We start from the raw sequence: 21,778 nt of genomic DNA, 5'->3' as shown, positions 1-21,778 counted from the left end.
AGAATTCTCAACTTGAAGAAATTATGTATTGCACCCATTTGAGTTGGGAATAAACTTGTGAAACCCCAGCAATAAAACTGTGTTTAAATTCACAGTAAGAAGTCTCACAACACCAGGTTAAAGTCCAACAGGTTTATTTGGTAGCAAAAGCCACTAGCTTTCGGAGCGCTCGCTGCTCCTTCGTTGGGTGACCAGAGATCTGAGCCATGCTTAAATCTTATGCTACTCAGCTTAATGTCACCTTGAGAGTATTGGGTACAGTTGTGGTCTTGTTCCCCAGAGAAAGATTTATACTTTCAGAGGGCTGTAACAAAGGTTCCCCAGATTGATTGCTGAGACTGGAAGCTGATTGATGAGGAGGAGTTATGTATAATGGACCTATACACTCTAGAGTTTAGTAGGAAAGATGATGTTATTGACACACAATTCTTATAGGGCTTTTTATTTTTTATTCTTTCATGGGATTATGTGTCACTGACAGGGCCAGCATTTATTGCCCATCCCTAATTGCCTTGTTAAGGTGGTGATGAGCTGCCTTTGTGGATCACTGCACACCCACCATGCTTTTAGGGAGGGAGTTCCAGGGTTTTGACCCACTGACAATGAAGAAACAGTGATTTGACCAAATCTTCACAGAATTGTTACAGCACTGAAGGAGGCCATTCAGCCCATTGTGTCTGCACCGGCTCTCCGAATGAGCAATTTACTTAGTACCATTCCCTGCCTCTCCCCAAATTGCTACACAGTTAACAGGCTAATTTCCTCTTGGGTGCCTTGATTGAACCTGTCTCCATCACACACTCAGGTAAAGCATCCCAGATCTAATTACATGCTGTGTGGAGAGGTTTTTCCTCATGTTGCCATTGGGTATGAAATGCTCTTGTGTTATATACACAAGTGTATATACACTGGGAACAGTGAGATGTTGACATGAAAATGGTTTAAGAGTAATTCGTCGTTTGACCCGTGCATTAATGGAGGTCCTGCCGAACGCCAGTGGGAATGCTGGAATGCCCATGTGACAGTTGGAATGATAGAATTTTTTCCCTGTTACTTGCCCCATGTTGGCCATGTTCGAGTCAGTGAAATAAATGTTGTGTAAAGTTGAATAAGATACTGTATGAAACCAGTTCAAAATATTCAACTAATTTATTAAATAACAGATTGAATTTGCATTTATAAAGTGCAATATAAATATATAAATGTAGTACTTAACATTAATATGTCAGTTTAATATGGTTGACTATATTTTATTTTAATTACAAGGCACTTTATATAAATGCAAGTTGCTTTTGTCTTCAAATCCAAACTCAGTTATATTACTGTAAAATTATCTCTGGGTCTAAAACACATTCTGCCCTGACTCAAGCATCTGTTGCGTTATTTGATATCACAGAGTAGAGCTGCCCCTCTCAGGATCCAGTGGTCAGGTGTCTGAACTGTTTTCAGACAGAGGGTGGTGATGAAAGTCAGGTCAGTGCGCTGTGTTTTCTTATAGACTGGACAGATGTATAGTTTAGGATCCTTGGGCGCAGTGGAATTGATGGCAAATATATAGATGACGGGTAGCATTGTAAAGAGAACTTTGGCAGTGGATTCAGTCAGTCGAATATTTCTCCTGTCCCAACCTGCTCCATCGAGGTAAAGGCCGTAGATATAGACTCCCTCCTATCAAACAAGCATACAGAGTTTGAATGTTAACAAAACATTGACAGAAAGATAGAATTTTACAGCACAGTATTTTACTTTTGAATGGACCTACCCTATATTAATTTGATCTTTCTCTACACCCTAGCTATGACTGTAACATTACATTCTACACACTCTCCTTTCCTTCTCTATAAACAGTATGTTTTGTCTGTATAGCACGCAAGAAACAATACTTTTCACTGTATAGAGTCATAGAGGTTTACAGCACGGAAACAGGCCCTCCGGCTCAACTTGTCCATGCCGCCCTTTTTTAAACCCCTAAGCTAATCCCAATTGCCTGCATTTGGCCCATATCCCCCTATACCCATCGTACCCATGTAACTGTCTAAATGCTTTTTAAAAGAAAAAATTGTACTCGCCTCTACTACTACCTCTAGCAGCTTGTTCCAGACACTCGCCACCCTCGATGTGAAACAATTGCCCCTCTGGACACTTTTGTATCTCTCCTCTCTCATCTTAAACCTATGCCCTCTAGTTTTAGACTCCCCTACCTTTGGGAAAAGATATTGACTATCTAGCTGATCTGTGCCTCTCATTATTTTATAGACCTCTAAGATCACCCCTCAGCCTTTTATGCTCCAGAGAAAAAAGTCCCAGTCTATCCAACCTCTCCTTATAACTCAATAATTTATTTTTGTTACATGTATACTCATACATGTGACAATAATAAATCAAATCAGATCACAGAAGAGGATAATCTGATTGTATCTCCGTTGGCTTTTTTTCAGAACTATCCAATTACTTCCACTCACATTGCTTTGTCATTTATTTTCCCCTCAACAATTTATCCAAATCCCTACTCAAAACGCTGGCTTCACAGGGTTAAGGTAATTGGCAAAAGAACAAAGAATAGCTAAGGAAACTTTTCATAAAAGAGTTTTTGTGTTGGTGTGAGGAAGAACAGGGAAGCTCAGAATGCTGTGGATCCTCAGGAAAGGGACAGGAGGAACCCAGAAACCTTTAGCAGAGGCGCAGATGAACTTCTGCTGCTCCCAAGGGTATACAACTGAATTCATGAGGTCATTCAACTTTTTGTGGCACTGGGATCAAGTCCTCCTCACCAACACTGGTGACATCATGGACCACTTTCTCCCATGCAGTATGAGTGTGCCTAGGCTTCCTCATCTTACCAGTGCTCAGCATAAGTTAGTGATGTCTATCATGTATTGTATGCAGGAGGGCAACAGGGGTTGCTTCTGAATCTGGAGGCACCTCGGCCCCTTATAGAACACCCCTCCCCTCACTCCAATGGCCCAGACATCAATGCTTGGCAGTATGTAATGAACATACAATTTCTCCATGTCAAAATGTGTTGTTCCTTTAGTTTGCTTTGGGGAAATGGAGGAACAGCACCACAAAATCCCATTAGATACTTTACAACTTTCTGCACTTCTTGAGTTCAACAACTTCACAATATGAAATCTGCTCTCCATTTTGACATTCGTTCACTAACAGCATTTCCCACAGGGCCAATTCTTATGTTTTGCTTTCAAGGAGCCAAGACCTTCATTCTGCTATTCCCACATTAGACATAAGACATAAGACATAGGAGCGGAAGTAAGGCCATTCGGCCCATCGAGTCCACTCCACCATTCAATCATGGTTGATTTCAACTCCATTTACCCGCTCTCTCCCCATAGCCCTTAATTCCTCGAGAAATCAAGAATTTATCAATTTCTGTCTTGAAGACGCTCAACGTCTCGGCCTCCACAGCCCTCTGTGGCAATGAATTCCACAGACCCACCACTCTCTGGCTGAAGAAATTTCTCCTCATCTCTGTTCTAAAGTGACTCCCTTTTATTCTAAGGCTGTGCCCCCGCGTCCTAGTCTCCCCTGTTAATGGAAACAACTTCCCTACGTCCATCCTATCTAAGCCGTTCATTATCTTGTAAGTTTCTATCAGATCTCCCCTCAACCTCCTAAACTCCAATGAATATAATCCCACGATCCTCAGACGTTCATCGTATGTCAGGCCTACCATTCCTGGGATCATCCGTGTGAATCTCCGCTGGACCCGCTCCAGTGCCAATATGTCCTTCCTGAGGTGTGGGGCCCAAAATTGCTCACAGTCCTCCAAATGGGGCCTAACCAGTGCTTTATAAAGCCTCAGAAGTACATCCCTGCTTTTGTATTCCAAGCCTCTTGAGATAAATGACAACATTACATTTGCTTTCTTAATGTAAGGACTCAACCTGCAAGTTTACCTTTAGAGAATCCTGGACTAGGACTCCCAAGTCCCTTTGCACTTTAGCATTATGAATTTTGTCACCGTTTAGAAAATAGTCCATGCCTCTATTCTTTTTTCCAAAGTGTACGACCTCGCACTTGCCCACGTTGAATTTCATCAGCTGCTGGACCTTTATGTCACCATTAGCACCTTCCTTACACTCCTCATCTTGTATCTGTGACATCTTTTTTCAAATCTCTTCTGAGCTTCCACCACCTTTTTTGCTCCACTTGTTTCACCCTCTCTGTTCAACAGGGTGGCTTGGTGGTACAGTGGTTATCACTGCCGCCCCACAGCGCCAAGGATCCGGGTTCGATTCCAGCCTCAGGTCACTGTCTGTGCAGTTTGCACATTCTCCCCGTATCTGTGTGGGTTTCCTCCGGGTGCTCCAGTTTCCTCCCACAGTCTGAAAGACGTGCTGGTTAGGTGCATTGACCCGAACAGGCGCCAAAGTGTGGCGACTAGGGGAATTTCACAGTAACTTAATTGCAGCGTTAATGTAAGCCTTACTTGTGACTTATAAATAAATAAACTTTTAGGAGAAATCATGTTTCTACCCTCCCCAGTTCTGAAGAGGAGTCGCACAGACTCAAAACATTTACTCTGTTTCCCCCGAAAAGTTAACTTTGTTTTTTTCTCTCCGCAGATGCCACAAGACCTGCTGAGTTTTTCCAGCATTTTCTATTTCAGATTTCCGGCATGTACTTTGCTTTTATTTTAGTTAACTATTAAATTAACTTACCTGAGCAGACTGGAACATGCCCAAATGTTCATTGTGTGTAGTAGATGCACTCACTGAATCCTCTGATGGGTCAGTTGACACTGTCAAGTGCCAGGGGGCCTTTAAAATGCTGGCCATGACCTCGTTTTGGATACCCCTTTGAGCACTCTTTGGACAGGATCAGTATTTAAGCTGCCTTTGCCGCAAATATGTGGCAATTAGCATATTACTGAGTGTAGACGGGTGATGGGCCCAGGAATCAGAATGCTGCAGATATCTGGGGGCAGAACCTGCCATCAATGAATTACCATATTATTCAACCCCAAATTTTGTGGCACCTGTAAATTTGAACTCATACCCAAGTGCAGGTCATTAATAATAATACCAAAAGTAGCAATGGTTCTAATATGGACCTTTGTGGGGAAGTTATTGATTGTTTCCCAACCAGCCTGAAAAACAACCATTCACGCTAATTGTTGTTTTCCTTAGCCAATTTTCTATCCATACTCACATTGTTCCTTTAATCTCCTCGGTTTTCATTTGGTTTACCAATCTATTATGTGGTAATTTGTCAACTGGCTTTTGAAACTCCAGATACACAACATTGGTCCTCATTGTTCCTCCATCAAAAGACTTGATCGAGTTAATTGGCTGGCTTTTGTTTATCAGCACTTACATTTCCAAATGTAAATTTAGTTTGTCCTGAATGCTGATCTCTAACAATTTCCCCTCTAATGGTTGATCTGACTTGGCCTGGAATTGCTAAGTGAAGTCAATATAAATCGGGGGGGAACGCTACACTGAAGCCTAGTGCAAAGGAAACTGGTTGTGGTTAGCAGAGGCTGATTGTTGCAGTCCCAGCATCCTAAACCCAATCACCATCAGTTGTTTCATCAATTTTCTTCCCTCCATTATAAGAACAGCACAAAATAGCAGCAGGTTTGGCTATCTGGCACTTCCAGCCCATTCCACCATTCAATAAAATCATACTTACCCTTCAACCTCAACTCCAATTCTCACACTGTGCCCATAAACCTTCGTTCCCATGGGACCTAGAATTCTCTCAACCTGTGTCTTCAATAAACTCAACAACTGAGTAGCCATAGCTCTCCAGTGCAGAGAATTCCAAAGATCCATACCTCTTAGTAAAGAAATTTCTCATTTCAAACCTAAATGGCTGATCCCTTAACTGAAACTGTAGCCCCATGTTCTAGATTCCCCAATCCGGGGAAATTCTCTAGTGGCAGTAAGACTTCATTAGAGGTATTACCCCCATCCCTTTGGAACAAAAGATAACTGCCATAAAACTTCTGCCCCAAGATCAGGATAACTTTCAGAACCTGGGCTGATCTAACTTAAGGACAGAATTTTTTTGATAAAATGTAAGAAACGAAAAAGGCGCAATTGTGTTGCTCAGTGTAGTTTATAGGCCACCAATTGATGGGAAAGATGTAGAGGAACAAATTTGCAAGGAAATAAGTGTAAGCACGACAGAGTAGTTGTAATGGGAGGGTTTAGTTGGGGCGGCACGGTAGCACAGTGGTTAGCACTGCTGCTTCACAGCTCCAGGGACCTGGGTTCGATTCCCGGCTTGGGTCACTGTCTGTGTGGAGTTTGCACATTCTCCTCGTGTCTGCGTGAGTTTCCTCCGGGTGCTCCAGTTTCCTCCCACAGTCCAAAGGTGTGTGGGTTAGGTTGATTGGCCATGCTAAAATTGTTTAGTGTCCTGAGATGCGTAGGTTAGAGGGATTAGCAGATAAATGTGCAGAGATATGGGAGTAGGGCCTGGGTGGGATTGTGGTTGGTGCAGACTCGATGGGCCGAATGGCCTCTTTCTGCACTGTAGGGATTCTATGATTCTAGTTTACATAAGAACATAAGAACATAAGAAATAGGAGCAGGAGTAGGCCATCTAGCCCCTCGAGCCTGCCCCGCCATTCAATAAGATCATGGCTGATCTGACGTGGATCAGTACCACTTACCCGCCTGATCCCCATAACCCTTAATTCCCTTACCGATCAGGAATCCATCCATCCGCGCTTTAAACATATTCAGCGAGGTAGCCTCCACCACCTCAGTGGGCAGAGAATTCCAGAGATTCACCACCCTCTGGGAGAAGAAGTTCCTCCTCAACTCTGTCCTAAACCGACCCCCTTTATTTTGAGGCTGTGTCCTCTAGTTTTAACTTCCTTACTAAGTGGAAAGAATCTCTCCGCCTCCACCCTATCCAGCCCCCGCATTATCTTATAAGTCTCCATAAGATCCCCCCTCATCCTTCTAAACTCCAACGAGTACAAACCCAATCTCCTCAGCCTCTCCTCATAATTCAAACCCCTCATCTCCGGTATCAACCTGGTGAACCTTCTCTGCACTCCCTCCAATGCCAATATATCCTTCCTCATATAAGGGGACCAATACTGCACACAGTATTCCAGCTGCGGCCTCACCAATGCCCTGTACAGGTGCATCAAGACATCCCTGCTTTTATATTCTATCCCCCTCGCAATATAGGCCAACATCCCATTTGCCTTCTTGATCACCTGTTGTACCTGCAGACTGGGCTTTTGCGTCTCATGCACAAGGACCCCCAGGTCCCTTTGCACGGTAGCATGTTTTAGTTTGTTTCCATTGAGATAGTAATCCCATTTGTTATTATTTCCTCCAAAGTGTATAACCTCGCATTTCTCAACGTTATACTCCATTTGCCATATCCTCGCCCACTCACTCAGCCTGTCCAAATCTCTCTGCAGATCTTCTCCGTCCTCCACACGATTCACTTTTCCACTTATCTTTGTGTCGTCTGCAAACTTCGTTACCCTACACTCCGTCCCCTCCTCCAGATCATCTATATAAACGGTAAACAGTTGCGGCCCGAGTACCGATCCCTGCGGCACGCCACTAGTTACCTTCCTCCAACCGGAAAAACACCCATTTATTCCGACTCTTTGCTTCCTGTCGGATAGCCAGTCCCCAATCCACTTTAACACACTACCCCCAACTCCGTGTGCCCTAATCTTCTTCAGCAGCCTTTTATGGGGCACCTTATCAAACGCCTTTTGGAAATCCAAAAACACCGCATCCACCGGTTCTCCTCCATCAACCGCCCTCGTCACATCTTCATAAAAATCCAACATGTTCGTCAAGCACGACTTTCCCCTCATGAATCCATGCTGCGTCTGATTGATCAAACCATTTCTATCCAGATGCCCTGCTATCTCCTCTTTAATAATGGATTCCAGCATTTTCCCTACTACAGACGTTAAGCTGACCGGCCTATAGTTACCCGCCTTTTGTCTCCTTCCTTTTTTAAACAGCGGCGTAACATTAGCCGTTTTCCAATCAACTGGCACTACCCCAGAATGCAACGAGTTTTGATAAATAATCACTAACGCATCCACTATTACCTCTGACATTTCTTTCAATACCCTGGGATGCATTCCATCCGGACCCGGGGACTTGTCCACCTTCAGTCCCATTAGTCTACCCAGCACTGCCTCTCTGGTAACATTAATAGTATTAAGTATTTCTCCTGCTGCCAACCCTCTATCGTTAGTTTGCTGGATATTCATGGGAAAATAATCGGTTAAAGGGCATAGGTTCCTCGAGTATGTTCAGGAAAACCTTCCACAGCAGAATGTTTCCAAACAAAGAACAAGGAACAGTACAGCACAGGAAACAGGCCCTTCGGCCCTCCAAGCCTGTGCCGCTCCTGCCACAGTCCAATGGAGAAAGGATGCAATAGAACAAGTAAAGAAACAAAAGATGTGTCTAGATGAGGTGTGAATGTGAGGATAGCTGGCATCCAAGTGCAATTCATTAAGAAAGAAATGAGAAAAAATAAACAGCAAAAGACTCCCCACAAAAAATTGGGGAAAGTATTCTAATCTAAAATTGTTGAAGTGAATACCGAGTCCAGAAGGCTGTGAAGTGCAGAACTGAATGATGGGCGGTTGTTCCTCGAGCTTGCACTGAAGTTTACTGGAACATTGCAGCAGGTCAGGGACAGAAAGGTCAGAACAAGTTAGAAAATTAAAAGTTTGCAGTCGTGCTTGTGGGTTCAACAGAGGTATTCCGTAAAGTGGTTAATGGAGACCACGCTGTGAGCTGCAAGTACGTAAATTAAATTGAAAAAAGTACAAATAAATCACCGCTTCACTTAGGAGGAGTGTTTGGGCCCTAGACAGTCAAAAGGGAGGAGGTTGAAGGACAGGTATTACATCCCCTGTACTTGCATAGCAAGGTACCATAGGAAAGGGAGAGATTGTTTGGATGTCTGTGAGTGGACCAGAGTGTCAGGGAGAGAACAGTAAGTTCAGAATATTACAAGGCGAAGATGTGATCACGGGGGTGGTGGATGATACGTTGCTGGGGACAAGGGGCACCTGATTGCAGTTTTGAGAGGGACGGGAAATTGGGAGATAGAAAGGGCCTGTAACAACACCAAAAGCACTTTCAATACTCCAGGATCTGGGAATTTGGGTGGGTTCTTGGGCCCTGCCTTCTCCCAGCTTGATGACATTTGTTGGCAGTTGGAAACAGTGGCACTAATTTCACCACTTGTACTATCTCCATTCTTGCTCCCACTGCAATCTCAAATCCTGCCCCAACATTGCACTTCCCTCCCTATACCATAGGAGTGGAAAAACAAAGGAAGTCTATTGTTGGGACCCTGCTTCTCAATGGACCTGTGAAAAATAGCCCCTTACTGCAGGGAATTCAGCTCTGTCTGCTTTTAAATGACCAGCATGCAAGGTGAAACTGGGCAAGGGCTATTATTTGAATAGGGCTGTTGTACATGCTCCATACTCAGGGTAAACCTAAGAACAACAAAGAACAAAGAACAATACAGCACAGGAACAGGCCCTTCGGCCCTCCAAGCCCGCGCCGCTCCCCGGTCCAGGATTGAATCCTGAATCCAGGATCCCCGCCCAATTTTCCAGCCTATCTACATCCTAATATCCTATCCACCGAGCTGTCCCTCACCCCCACCCCCCCATTCCAGACCATGTGATCTCCAGGGAGAGGCGAAAACCCAGAGTGAAAACCCCAGGGCCAATATGGGGAAAAAAAAATCTGGGAAATTCCTCTCCGACCCCCTGAGGCGATCGAAACGAGTCCAGGAGATCACACTGGCCCTGATCAGAAAATGCTTCCCAACCCTATTCATTTCCACCTCTGCTTTACGAACACCATCTGAATTCCCTGCCCCCGAGACAGGTTCCCAACTATCCGCAGTCTCGCTCTGTACTGGCACCAGCAAGATGATCATAGAATGAAGCCTTGAAACGAGAAACAAAGAACAATTAGCCCGTGCCGCTCCCTAGTCCAAACTAGACCACTCTTTTGTATCCCTCCATTCCCACTCCTTTCATATAGCTGTCGAGATAAGTCTTAAACGTTCCCAGTGTGTCCGCCTCCACCACCTTGCCCGGCAACACATTCCAGGCCCCCACGACCCTCTGTGGAAAATATGTCCTTCTGATATCTGTGTTAAACCTCCCCCCCTTCACCTTGAACCTATGACCCCTCGTGAACGTCACCACCGACCCGGGGAAAAGCTTCCCACCGTTCACCCTATCTATGCCTTTCATAATTTTATACACCTCTATTAAGTCTCCCCTCATCCTCCGTCTTTCCAAGGAGAACAACCCCAGTTTCCCCAATCTCTCCTCATAACCAAGCCCCTCCATACCAGGCAACATCCTGGTAAACCTCCTCTGTACTCTCTCCAAAGCCTCCACGTCCTTCTGGTAGTGTGGCGACCAGAACTGGACGCAGTATTCCAAATGCGGCCGAACCAACGTTCTATACATCTGCAACATCAGACCCCAACTTTTATACTCTATGCCCCGTCCTATAAAGGCAAGCATGCCATATGCCTTCTTCACCACCTTCTCCACCTGTGACGTCACCTTCAAAGATCTGTGGACTTGCACACCCAGGTCCCTCTGCGTCTCTACACCCTTTATGGTTCTTCCATTTATCGTGTAGCTCCTCCCTACATTATTCCCACCAAAATGCATCACTTCGCATTTATCAGGATTGAACTCCATCTGCCATTTCTTTGCCCAAATTTCCAGCCTATCTATATCCTTCTGTAGCCTCTGACAATGTTCCTCACTATCTGCAAGTCCTGCCAGTTTTGTGTCGTCCGCAAACTTACTGATCACCCCAGTTACTCCAAGAATGGCATTGTTGGAGGAAAGGTTGAGTAATCTACACCTTCCCCTCTTTTCTTCTCCACATGGAGCACCAGAACTTATGAGGAACTCTTTTAATTGTTTTCCCACTTTAATAAGGCCACTTGCTCCTTTGGGCGTTGCTGTGGGTGTTCATCTGCACTGTCACAGAATCCGTCAGGAACTCATCCTGCATCTAAACAGCCCTGCTCCAGGGAAATGCATTCAGGAACCAAAAGAGAAAATGCTGAAAAATCTCAGCAGGTCTGGCAGCATCTGTAAGGAGAAGACAGAGCTGACGTTTCGAGTCCAGATGACCCTTTGTCAAAGCTAAAAGGCATAGAAAGTGGGAGATATTTACACTATGGGGTGAGGGAATGAAAGATGAGTCATAGCCACAGAAACCAGGGGAAAGGCTAAGAGGTGCTAATGGCAGTCCACAGAGAGAATAGGAGTGAATGGCCAAACGGCAGAGAAGCTGAAGTCAGAGGGTAAACTGTGACAGATGAAGATGTGGGAGGGAGGGGGGAGATGAGAGGGAGAGGGGTAAAATTGAGAAAAAGGGGGAAAGGGAAGCAAAGGGGGAGAAAAGGAAAGAAATGGGATAAAATAGAGAGAAAGCGTTGGGGGAAAGAAAAATAAAGGACAATAAAGGAAAAGGTAGAGAACAGTTAAAAATTAAATAAAATGAAAACAAAGGGATTGAGGTGGGGTAGAGCTAATTATCTAAAGTTGTTGAATCAACATCGAATTCAACAACTTCAGATGATTCGCTCAATCCTTTATTTTTCTTCTCCTCCACTCTTTCTCCCTATTTTGTACCCCCTGTTCTTCCCTTTTCTCCCTTTTTCTCAATCTTATCTTTCTCCCACCCATCTCCCCCCTCCCTCCCACATCTTCATCTGTCACAGTTTACCCTCAGACTTCAGCTTCTCTGCCGTTTGGCCATTCACTCCTATTCTCTCTATGGACTGCCATTAGCACCTCTTAGCCTTTCCCTTGTTTTTGTGACTATGACTCATCTTTCATTCCCTCACCCTACAGTATAAATATCTCCCACTTTCTATGCCTTTTAGCTTTGACAAAGGGTAGATTTTATACCCACTGAAACTGCACAGTTCGACCTTCATCTCAACAACGAAGATGGCGCGGGCCCTTTTACTTTGTCCTGATTTAATCTGAGTTTGTTTACTTGGTTTGGTTTGACCTAAAAAGAGGACAATATCACCCCCTGCTGGCAGCAAGATGTGAGGAAGTTGCTGAGAGTGCTGACAATATCACCCCCTGCTGGCAGCAAGATGTGAGGAAGTTGCTGAGAGTGCTGACAATATCACCCCCTGCTGGCAGCAAGATGTGAGGAAGTTGCTGAGAGTGCTGACAATATCACCCCCTGCTGGCAGCAAGATGTGAGGAAGTTGCTGAGAGTGCTGACAATATCACCCCCTGCTGGCAGCAAGATGTGAGGAAGTTGCTGAGAGTGCTGACAATATCACCCCCTGCTGGCAGCAAGATGTGAGGAAGTTGCTGAGAGTGCTGACAATATCACCCCCTGCTGGCAGCAAGATGTGAGGAAGTTGCTGAGTACTGACAATATCACCCCCTGCTGGCAGCAAGATGTGAGGAAGTTGCTGAGTACTGACAATATCACCCCCTGCTGGCAGCAAGATGTGAGGAAGTTGCTGAGTGCTGACAATATCACCCCCTGCTGGCAGCAAGATGTGAGGAAGTTGCTGAGTACTGACAATATCACCCCCTGCTGGCAGCAAGATGTGAGGAAGTTGCTGAGTGCTGACAATATCACCCCCTGCTGGCAGCAAGATGTGAGGAAGTTGCTGAGTACTGACAATATCACCTCCCGCTGGCAGCAAGATGTGAGGAAGTTGCTGAGTGCTGACAATATCACCTCCCGCTGGCAGCAAGATGTGAGGAAGTTGCTGAGTGCTGACAATATCACCCCCCGCTGGCTCTGCTGTTATGGAGGAAGGAGTTGGAGAGAGGATTTTGCAGGGAACTGTGGGATGAAAGGAAAATGGCTCATGCAGCAGATTGATGCTGGGGTTTGAGAGTGAGGGAGTGGGATACTCTGAATATCAAACTGGATGGCTGGAAGACAATAATCAGCAACTGTTGTAAAGTTAAGTTGAAGTTAAAACTGGATCCTAGACTTCCTATCCCACAGACCACAATCTGAGGCAACAACACCTCCTCCACGATCATCCTCAATACCAGTGCCCCACAAGGCTGTGTCCTCAGCCCCTTACTATACTCCTTATACACCTATGACTGTGTGGTCAAATTCCCCTCCAATTCGATTTTCAAGTTTGCTGATGACAGCACTGTAGTGGGTCGGAGCTCAAACAATGATGAGACAGAGTATAGGAATGAGATAGAGAATCTGGTGAACTGGTGCAGCAACAATAATCTCTCCCTCAATGTCAATAGAATGAAGGAGATATTCATCGACTTTCAGGAAGTGTAAAGGAGAACATGTCCCTGTCTACATCAATGGGGACGAAGTAGAAAGGGTCGAGAGCTTCAAGTTTTTAGATGTCCAGATCACCAACAACCTGTCCTGGTCCCCCCATGCCAACACTATAGTTAAGAAAGCCCACCAATGCCTCTACTTTCTCAGGAGATTAAGGAAATTTGGCATGTCAGCTACCACTCACCAACCTTTACAGATGCACCATAGAGAGCATTCTTTCTGGTTGTATCACAGCTTGGTGTGGCTCCTGCCCTGCCCAAGACCGCAAGAAACTATAAAGAGTCGTGAACAAAGCCCAGTCCATCATGCAGGCCAGCCTCCCATCCATTGACTCTGTCTACACTTCCCGCTGCCTTGGCAAAGCAGCCGCATAATCAAGGACCCCTCGCACCCCGGACCGACTCTCTTCCATCTTCTTCATTGGGAAAAAGATACAAAAGTCTGAGGCCACGTACCAACCAACTCAAGAACAGCTTCTTCCCTGCTGCCGTCAGACTTTTGAATGGCCCTCCCTTGCATTAAGTTGATCTTTCTCTACACCCTAGCTATGACTGTAACACTACATTCTGCACTCTCTCATTTTTTCTCCATGTACAGTATGCTTTGGCTGTACAGTACGCATGAAACAAAACTTTTCACTCTATACTAATACATGTGACAATAATAAATCAAATTAAAATAAACCCAACTAGAGGCTAAGATGCAGACTAGCTTTATAAAATATTACTTGGCTTCAAGAGAGAATCTGGAACTTTTTGGCCAATTGAATATATTCCTACAGGTAGAATTGGGGCTAGTTAATTGAGGCGTGGCTGTATGGGAAGTATGTTTGGGTTCCTAGTGTTAGCTCAATGGCGAGGGTACTGAATGTTATATTTACAGTGGGGTGGGTCTGCTTTTAGACTCAATTTGATGAAGTCCAACAATAGTCATTGCCAGAAATTTGTCCTTGAGCCTCATCTAGACATTCGAGAGGAGCTGCTGGTGCCAGCTCTGCCTTAGCAGGCCGTTCAGTTCATATTCTTAGTGTCCATTTTATGTTGCATATCAACATATCTGACTGACAATAACTGACTGCCTTGGACATAATACTCGTAAGACAAACTTAAAGCATTGTCGAGAATGCTCGGACTGCTCCATGCTGTCAGAATTTAATTTTCCTATCATGGAGTAACGACAGGATATAAATTACTCGACACTAACCGGAGGTGGGATTTTGATCTCGTCTCTCATAAGCTTTGTTACTTCGTTGTGTAGGGTGACACTGTCCAGTGCCCAGCCTTTATGGGCACGCGTGACTTCCTGTCTCATAGCAGTTAGGAATCCTGTGTACAGAATGAGCACAGTTTATTTCATTTCTTTTTTATGCAGCATATTAAATATAAATCCCACTTTACAGTTTTACAATGCATAAAATGCAAATTAATTCTAATTTAGTCCTGGTTCCTTCAGTTCAGTTACAAGCAGCTGGTAAAGTGCATCAAGACAACTTTATTCCAGCTGTTGGGTTAGTTTTGAATGTCTTCATATACCACAGCTGCAAGGATCAATCTCTATCTTTGCCCAGCGACACTGTACCTATGAAGCTCACTGCAAGTTCAAGCATATTCCAGCAGTCTGGCCTTAATATTCATTTGGACAAGTTCAGGAAGAGAATGAGTGGATGTAAACGCCCCAGCGACACACTGACAGCTGCAGTGGGGGGGGGGGGTCTGTATTTCTGCATGCCTTTTTCTTCCACCAATGTCCTGAGCCACAGGGGTTCACAGAATCACAGAATACTACAGTGCAGAAGAGGCCCTTCGGCCCATCGAGTCTGCACCGACTGATGAAATGCCCTGACCTACCCCCCTAATCCCACTTGCCAGCACTTGGCCCATTGCCTTGAATGTTATGGCGTGTCAAGTACTCGTCCAGGTACTTTTTAAAGGATGTGAGGCATCCCGCCTCCACCACCCGCCCAGGCAGCGCATTCCAGACTGTCGCCACCCTCTGGGTAAAAGGTTTTTTCCTCAAATCCGCCCGAACCTCCCACCCCTCACTTTTAACTTGTGTCCCCTCGTAACTGACCCTTCAACTAAGGGGAACAGCTGCTCCCTATCCACTCTGTCCATGCCCCTCAATCTTGAACACCTCAATCAGGTCGCCCCTCAGTCTTCTCTGCTCCAACGGGTCTCTCTGCTTTATCAGATTTCATACTTGCTCCTTTCCAATTTCACCAAACTGCCTCAACTACTCCCCCAGTCTCTGCGTCTCTGCCTTTACTACTCCCACAGTTTCTGCGTCTCTGCCTTTACTATTCTCCCCGTCTCTGCGTCTCTGCCTTTACTACTCCCACAGTTTCTGCGTCTCTGCCTTTACTATTCTCCCCGTCTCTGCATCTCTGCCTTTACTACTCCCACAGTTTCTGCGTCTCTGCCTTTACTACTCCCCCAGTCTCTGCGTCTCTGCCTTTACTACTCCCCCAGTCTCTGTGTCTCTGCCTTTACTACTCCCCCAGTCTCTGCGTCTCTGCCTTTACTACTCCCCCAGTCTCTGCGTCTCTGCCTTTACTACTCCCCCAGTCTCTGCGTCTCTGCCTTTACTACTCCCCCAGTCTCTGCGTCTCTGCCTTAACTACTCCCCCAGTCTCTGCGTCTCTGCCTTTACTACTCCCCCAGTCTCTGCGTCTCTGCCTTTACTCCCCCAGTCTCTGCGTCTCTGCCTTTACTCCCCCAGTCTCTGCGTCTCTGCCTTTACTACTCCCCCAGTCTCTGCGTCTCTGCCTTTACTACTCCCCCAGTCTCTGCGTCTCTGCCTTAACTACTCCCCGAGTCTCTGCGTCTCTGCCTTTACTACTCCCCCAGTCTCTGCGTCTCTGCCTTTACTACTCCCCCAGTCTCTGCGTCTCTGCCTTTTCTATTCCCAGTCTCTGGGTCTCTGCCTTTACTACTCCCCGAGTCTCTACATCTCTGCCTTTTCTACTCCCAGTCTCTGCGTCTCTGCCTTTACTACTCCCCGAGTCTCTGTGTCTCTGCCTTTACTACTCCCCGAGTCTCTGCGTCTCTGCCTTTTCTACTCCCAGTCTCTGCGTCTCTGCCTTTACTACTCCCCCAGTCTCTGCGTCTCTGCTTTTACTACTCCCTCGGTCTCTGCGTCTCTGCCTTTACTACTCCCCCAGTCTCTGCGTCTCTGCCTTTACTACTCCCCCAGTATCTGCGTCTCTGCCTTTACTACTCCCCCAGTATCTGCGTCTCTGCCTTTACTACTCCCCCAGTCTCTGTGTCTCTGCCTTTACTACTCCCCCAGTATCTGCGTCTCTGCCTTTACTACTCCCCCAGTCTCTGCGTCTCTGCCTTTACTACTCCCCAGTCGATACGTCTCTGCCTTTACTACTCCCACAGTTTCTGCGTCTCTGCCATTACTACTCCCCCAGTCTCTGCGTCTCTGCCTTAACTACTCCCCCAGTCTCTGTGTCTCTGCCTTTACGACTCCCCCAGTCTCTGCGTCTCTGCCTTTACTACTCCCCAGTCTCTGCGCCTCTGCCTTTACTCCCCCACTCTCTGCGTCTCTGCCTTTACTACTCCCCCAGTCTCTGCGTCTCTGCCTTTACTACTCCCCCAGTATCTGCGTCTCTGCCTTTACTACTCCCCAGTCTCTGCGTCTCTGCCTTTACGACTCCCCCAGTATCTGCGTCTCTGCCTTTACTACTCCCCCAGTCTCTGCGTCTCTGCCTTTACTACTCCCCGAGTCTCTGCGTCTCTGCCTTTACTACTCCCCGAGTCTCTGCGTCTCTGCCTTTATTACTCCCCCAGTCGCTGTGTCTCTGCCTTTACTACTCCACCCGTCTCTGCGTCTCTGCCTTTACTGCTCTCCCCGTCTCTGCGCCTCTGCCTTTATTACTCCCCCAGTCTCTGCCTTTATTACTCCCCCAGTCTCTGCGTCTCTGCCTTTACTACTCCCCGAGTCTCTGCGTCTCTGCCTTTACTACTCCCCGAGTCTCTGCGTCTCTGCCTTTTCTACTCCCAGTCTCTGTGTCTCTGCCTTAACTATTCCCCCAGTCTCTGCGTCTCTGCCTTTACTACTCCCCCAGTTTCTGCGTCTCTGCCTTTACTACTCCCCAGTCAATGCGTCTCTGCCTTTACTACTCCCACAGTTTCTGCGTCTCTGCCATTACTACTCCCCCAGTCTCTGCGTCTCTGCCTTTACTACTCCCCCAGTCTCTGCGTCTCTGCCTTTACTACTCCCCCAGTCTCTGCGTCTCTGCCTTTACTACTCCCCGAGTCTCTGTGTCTCTGCCTTTACTACTCCCCAGTCTCTGCGCCTCTGCCTTTACTCCCCCAGTCTCTGCGTCTCTGCCTTTACTACTCCCCCAGTCTCTGCGTCTCTGCCTTTACTACTCCCCCAGTCTCTGCGCCTCTGCCTTTACTACTCCCCAGTCAAGGCGTCTCTGCCTTTACTACTCCCCCAGTCTCTGCGTCTCTGCCTTTACTACTCCCCCAGTCTCTGCGTCTCTGCCTTAACTACTCCCCCAGTCTCTGCGTCTCTGCCTTTACTACTCCCCCAGTCTCTGCGTCTCTGCCTTTACTACTCCCCCAGTCTCTGCGTCTCTGCCTTTACTACTCCCCGAGTCTCTGTGTCTCTGCCTTTACTACTCCCCCAGTCTCTGCGTCTCTGCCTTTACTACTCCCCCAGTCTCTGCGTCTCTGCCTTTACTACTCCCCGAGTCTCTGTGTCTCTGCCTTTACTACTCCCCCAGTCTCTGCGTCTCTGCCTTTACTACTCCCCCAGTCTCTGCGTCTCTGCCTTTACTACTCCCCGAGTCTCTGTGTCTCTGCCTTTACTACTCCCCAGTCTCTGCACCTCTGCCTTTACTCCCCCAGTTTCTGCGTCTCTGCCTTTACAACTCCCCCAGTCTCTGCGTCTCTGCCTTTACTACTCCCCCAGTCTCTGCGTCTCTGCCTTTACTACTCCCCCAGTCTCTGCGTCTCTGCCTTTACTACTCCCCCAGTCTCTGCGTCTCTGCCTTTACTACTCCCCGAGTCTCTGTGTCTCTGCCTTTACTACTCCCCAGTCTCTGCGTCTCTGCCTTTACTACTCCCCGAGTCTCTGCGTCTCTGCCTTTACTACTTCCCAGTCTCTGCGTCTCTGCTTTTACTACTCCCCCAGTCTCTGCGTCTCTGCCTTAACTACTCCCCGAGTCTCTGCGTCTCTGCCTTTACTACACCCCCAGTCTCCGCGTCTCTGCCTTAACTACTCCCCAAGTCTCTGCGTCTCTGCCTTTACTACTCCCCCAGTCTCTGCGCCTCTGCCTTTTCTACTCCCAGTCTCTGCGTCTCTGCCTTTACTACTCCCCGAGTCTCTGCGTCTCTGCCTTTACTACTCCCCCAGTCTCTGTGTCTCTGCCTTTACTACTCCCCCAGTCTCTGCGTCTCTGCCTTTACTACTCCCCAGTCTCTGCGCCTCTGCGTTTACTCCCCCAGTCTCTGCGTCTCTGCCTTTACGACTCCCCCAGTCTCTGCGTCTCTGCCTTTACTACTCCCCCAGTCACTGCGTCTCTGCCTTTACGACTCCCCCAGTCTCTGCGTCTCTGCCTTTACTACTCCCCCAGTCTCTGCGTCTCTGCCTTTACGACTCCCCCAGTCTCTGCGTCTCTGCCTTTACTACTCCCCCAGTCTCTGCGTCTCTGCCTTAACTACTCCCGGAGTCTCTGCGTCTCTGCCTTTACTACTCCCCCAGTCTCTGCGTCTCTGCCTTTACTACTCCACCCGTCTCTGCGTCTCTGCCTTTACTGCTCTCCCCGTATCTGCGCCTCTGCCTTTATTACTCCCCCAGTCTCTGCCTTTATTACTCCCCCAGTCTCTGGGTCTCTGCCTTTACTACTCCCCGAGTCTCTGCGTCTCTGCCTTTACTACTCCCCGAGTCTCTGCGTCTCTGCCTTTTCTACTCCCAGTCTCTGTGTCTCTGCCTTAACTACTCCCCGAGTCTCTGCGTCTCTGCTTTTACTACTCCCCAGTCAATGCGTCTCTGCCTTTACAACTCCCCCAGTTTCTGCGTCTCTGCCTTTACTACTCCCCAGTCAATGCGTCTCTGCCTTTACTACTCCCACAGTTTCTGCGTCTCTGCCATTACTACTCCCCCAGTCTCTGCGTCTCTGCCTTAACTACTCCCCCAGACTCTGCGTCTCTGCCTTTACTACTCCCCCAGTCTCTGCGTCTCTGCCTTTACTACTCCCCCAGTCTCTGCGTCTCTGCCTTTACTACTCCCCCAGTCTCTGCGTCTCTGCCTTTACTACTCCCCGAGTCTCTGTGTCTCTGCCTTTACTACTCCCCAGTCTCTGCGCCTCTGCCTTTACTCCCCCAGTCTCTGCGTCTCTGCCTTTACTACTCCCCCAGTCTCTGCGTCTCTGCCTTTACTACTCCCCCAGTCTCTGCGCCTCTGCCTTTACTACTCCCCAGTCAAGGCGTCTCTGCCTTTACTACTCCCCCAGTCTCTGCGTCTCTGCCTTTACTACTCCCCCAGTCTCTGCGTCTCTGCCTTAACTACTCCCCCAGTCTCTGCGTCTCTGCCTTTACTACTCCCCCAGTCTCTGCGTCCCTGCCTTTACTACTCCCCCAGTCTCTGCGTCTCTGCCTTTACTACTCCCCGAGTCTCTGTGTCTCTGCCTTTACTACTCCCCCAGTCTCTGCGTCTCTGCCTTTACTACTCCCCCAGTCTCTGCGTCTCTGCCTTTACTACTCCCCGAGTCTCTGTGTCTCTGCCTTTACTACTCCCCCAGTCTCTGCGTCTCTGCCTTTACTACTCCCCCAGTCTCTGCGTCTCTGCCTTTACTACTCCCCGAGTCTCTGTGTCTCTGCCTTTACTACTCCCCAGTCTCTGCACCTCTGCCTTTACTCCCCCAGTTTCTGCGTCTCTGCCTTTACAACTCCCCCAGTCTCTGCGTCTCTGCCTTTACTACTCCCCCAGTCTCTGCGTCTCTGCCTTTACTACTCCCCCAGTCTCTGCGTCTCTGCCTTTACTACTCCCCCAGTCTCTGCGTCTCTGCCTTTACTACTCCCCCAGTCTCTGCGTCTCTGCCTTTACTACTCCCCGAGTCTCTGTGTCTCTGCCTTTACTACTCCCCAGTCTCTGCGTCTCTGCCTTTACTACTCCCCGAGTCTCTGCGTCTCTGCCTTTACTACTTCCCAGTCTCTGCGCCTCTGCCTTTACTCCCCCAGTCTCTGCGTCTCTGCTTTTACTACTCCCCCAGTCTCTGCGTCTCTGCCTTTACTACTCCCCCAGTCTCTGCGTCTCTGCCTTTACTACTCCCCGAGTCTCTGCGTCTCTGCCTTTACTACTCCCCCAGTCTCTGCGTCTCTGCCTTAACTACTCCCCGAGTCTCTGCGTGTCTGCCTTTACTACTCCCCCAGTCTCCGCGTCTCTGCCTTAACTACTCCCCAAGTCTCTGCGTCTCTGCCTTTACTACTCCCCCAGTCTCTGCGCCTCTGCCTTTACTACTCCCCCAGTCTCTGCGTCTCTGCCTTTTCTACTCCCAGTCTCTGCGTCTCTGCCTTTACTACTCCCCGAGTCTCTGCGTCTCTGCCTTTACTACTCCCCCAGTCTCTGTGTCTCTGCCTTTACTACTCCCCCAGTCTCTGCGTCTCTGCCTTTACTACTCCCCAGTCTCTGCGCCTCTGCGTTTACTCCCCCAGTCTCTGCGTCTCTGCCTTTACTACTCCCCCAGTCTCTGTGTCTCTGCCTTTACTACTCCCCCAGTCTCTGCGTCTCTGCCTTTACTACTCCCCAGTCTCTGCGCCTCTGCGTTTACTCCCCCAGTCACTGCGTCTCTGCCTTTACTACTCCCCCAGTCTCTGCGTCTCTGCCTTAACTACTCCCCGAGTCTCTGCGTCTCTGCCTTTACTACTCCCCCAGTCGCTGTGTCTCTGCCTTTACTACTCCACCCGTCTCTGCGTCTCTGCCTTTACTGCTCTCCCCGTCTCTGCGCCTCTGCCTTTATTACTCCCCCAGTCTCTGCCTTTATTACTCCCCCAGTCTCTGCGTCTCTGCCTTTACTACTCCCCGAGTCTCTGCGTCTCTGCCTTTACTACTCCCCGAGTCTCTGCGTCTCTGCCTTTTCTACTCCCAGTCTCTGTGTCTCTGCCTTTACTACTCCCCCAGTTTCTGCGTCTCTGCCTTTACTACTCCCCCAGTTTCTGCGTCTCTGCCTTTACTACTCCCCAGTCCATGCGTCTCTGCCTTTACTTCTCCCACAGTTTCTGCGTCTCTGCCATTACTACTCCCCCAGTCTCTGCGTCTCTGCCTTAACTACTCCCCCAGACTCTGCGTCTCTGCCTTTACTACTCCCCCAGTCTCTGCGTCTCTGCCTTTACTACTCCCCCAGTCTCTGCGTCTCTGCCTTTACTACTCCCCCAGTCTCTGCGTCTCTGCCTTTACTACTCCCCAGTCTCTGCGCCTCTGCCTTTACTCCCCCAGTCTCT

At 48.0% G+C, this 21,778-nt stretch overlaps 1 protein-coding gene across 1 annotated transcript in view; it reads right to left on the bottom strand.

Annotated features, from left to right (window-relative positions):
* Positions 1-1,380: 1,380 nt before the first annotated feature.
* Positions 1,381-21,778, bottom strand: part of LOC144493945 (dynein axonemal heavy chain 8-like) — a 1,745,965-nt gene continuing 1,725,567 nt past the window's right edge. Inside the window, exons 95-96 of the mRNA XM_078213522.1 lie at positions 14,526-14,647; positions 1,381-1,668 (exon numbers count right to left, since the gene is read on the bottom strand). Of these exons, the coding sequence (XP_078069648.1) occupies positions 1,381-1,668; positions 14,526-14,647 (410 nt within the window). The remainder of the gene's footprint in view (positions 1,669-14,525; positions 14,648-21,778) is intronic.

Source organism: Mustelus asterias, chromosome 5 (assembly GCF_964213995.1).
Source record: "Mustelus asterias chromosome 5, sMusAst1.hap1.1, whole genome shotgun sequence".
NCBI lineage: Eukaryota > Metazoa > Chordata > Chondrichthyes > Carcharhiniformes > Triakidae > Mustelus > Mustelus asterias.
The sequence above is the reverse complement of the archived record's forward strand: the minus strand, read 5'-3'. Positions and strand labels throughout refer to the sequence as shown.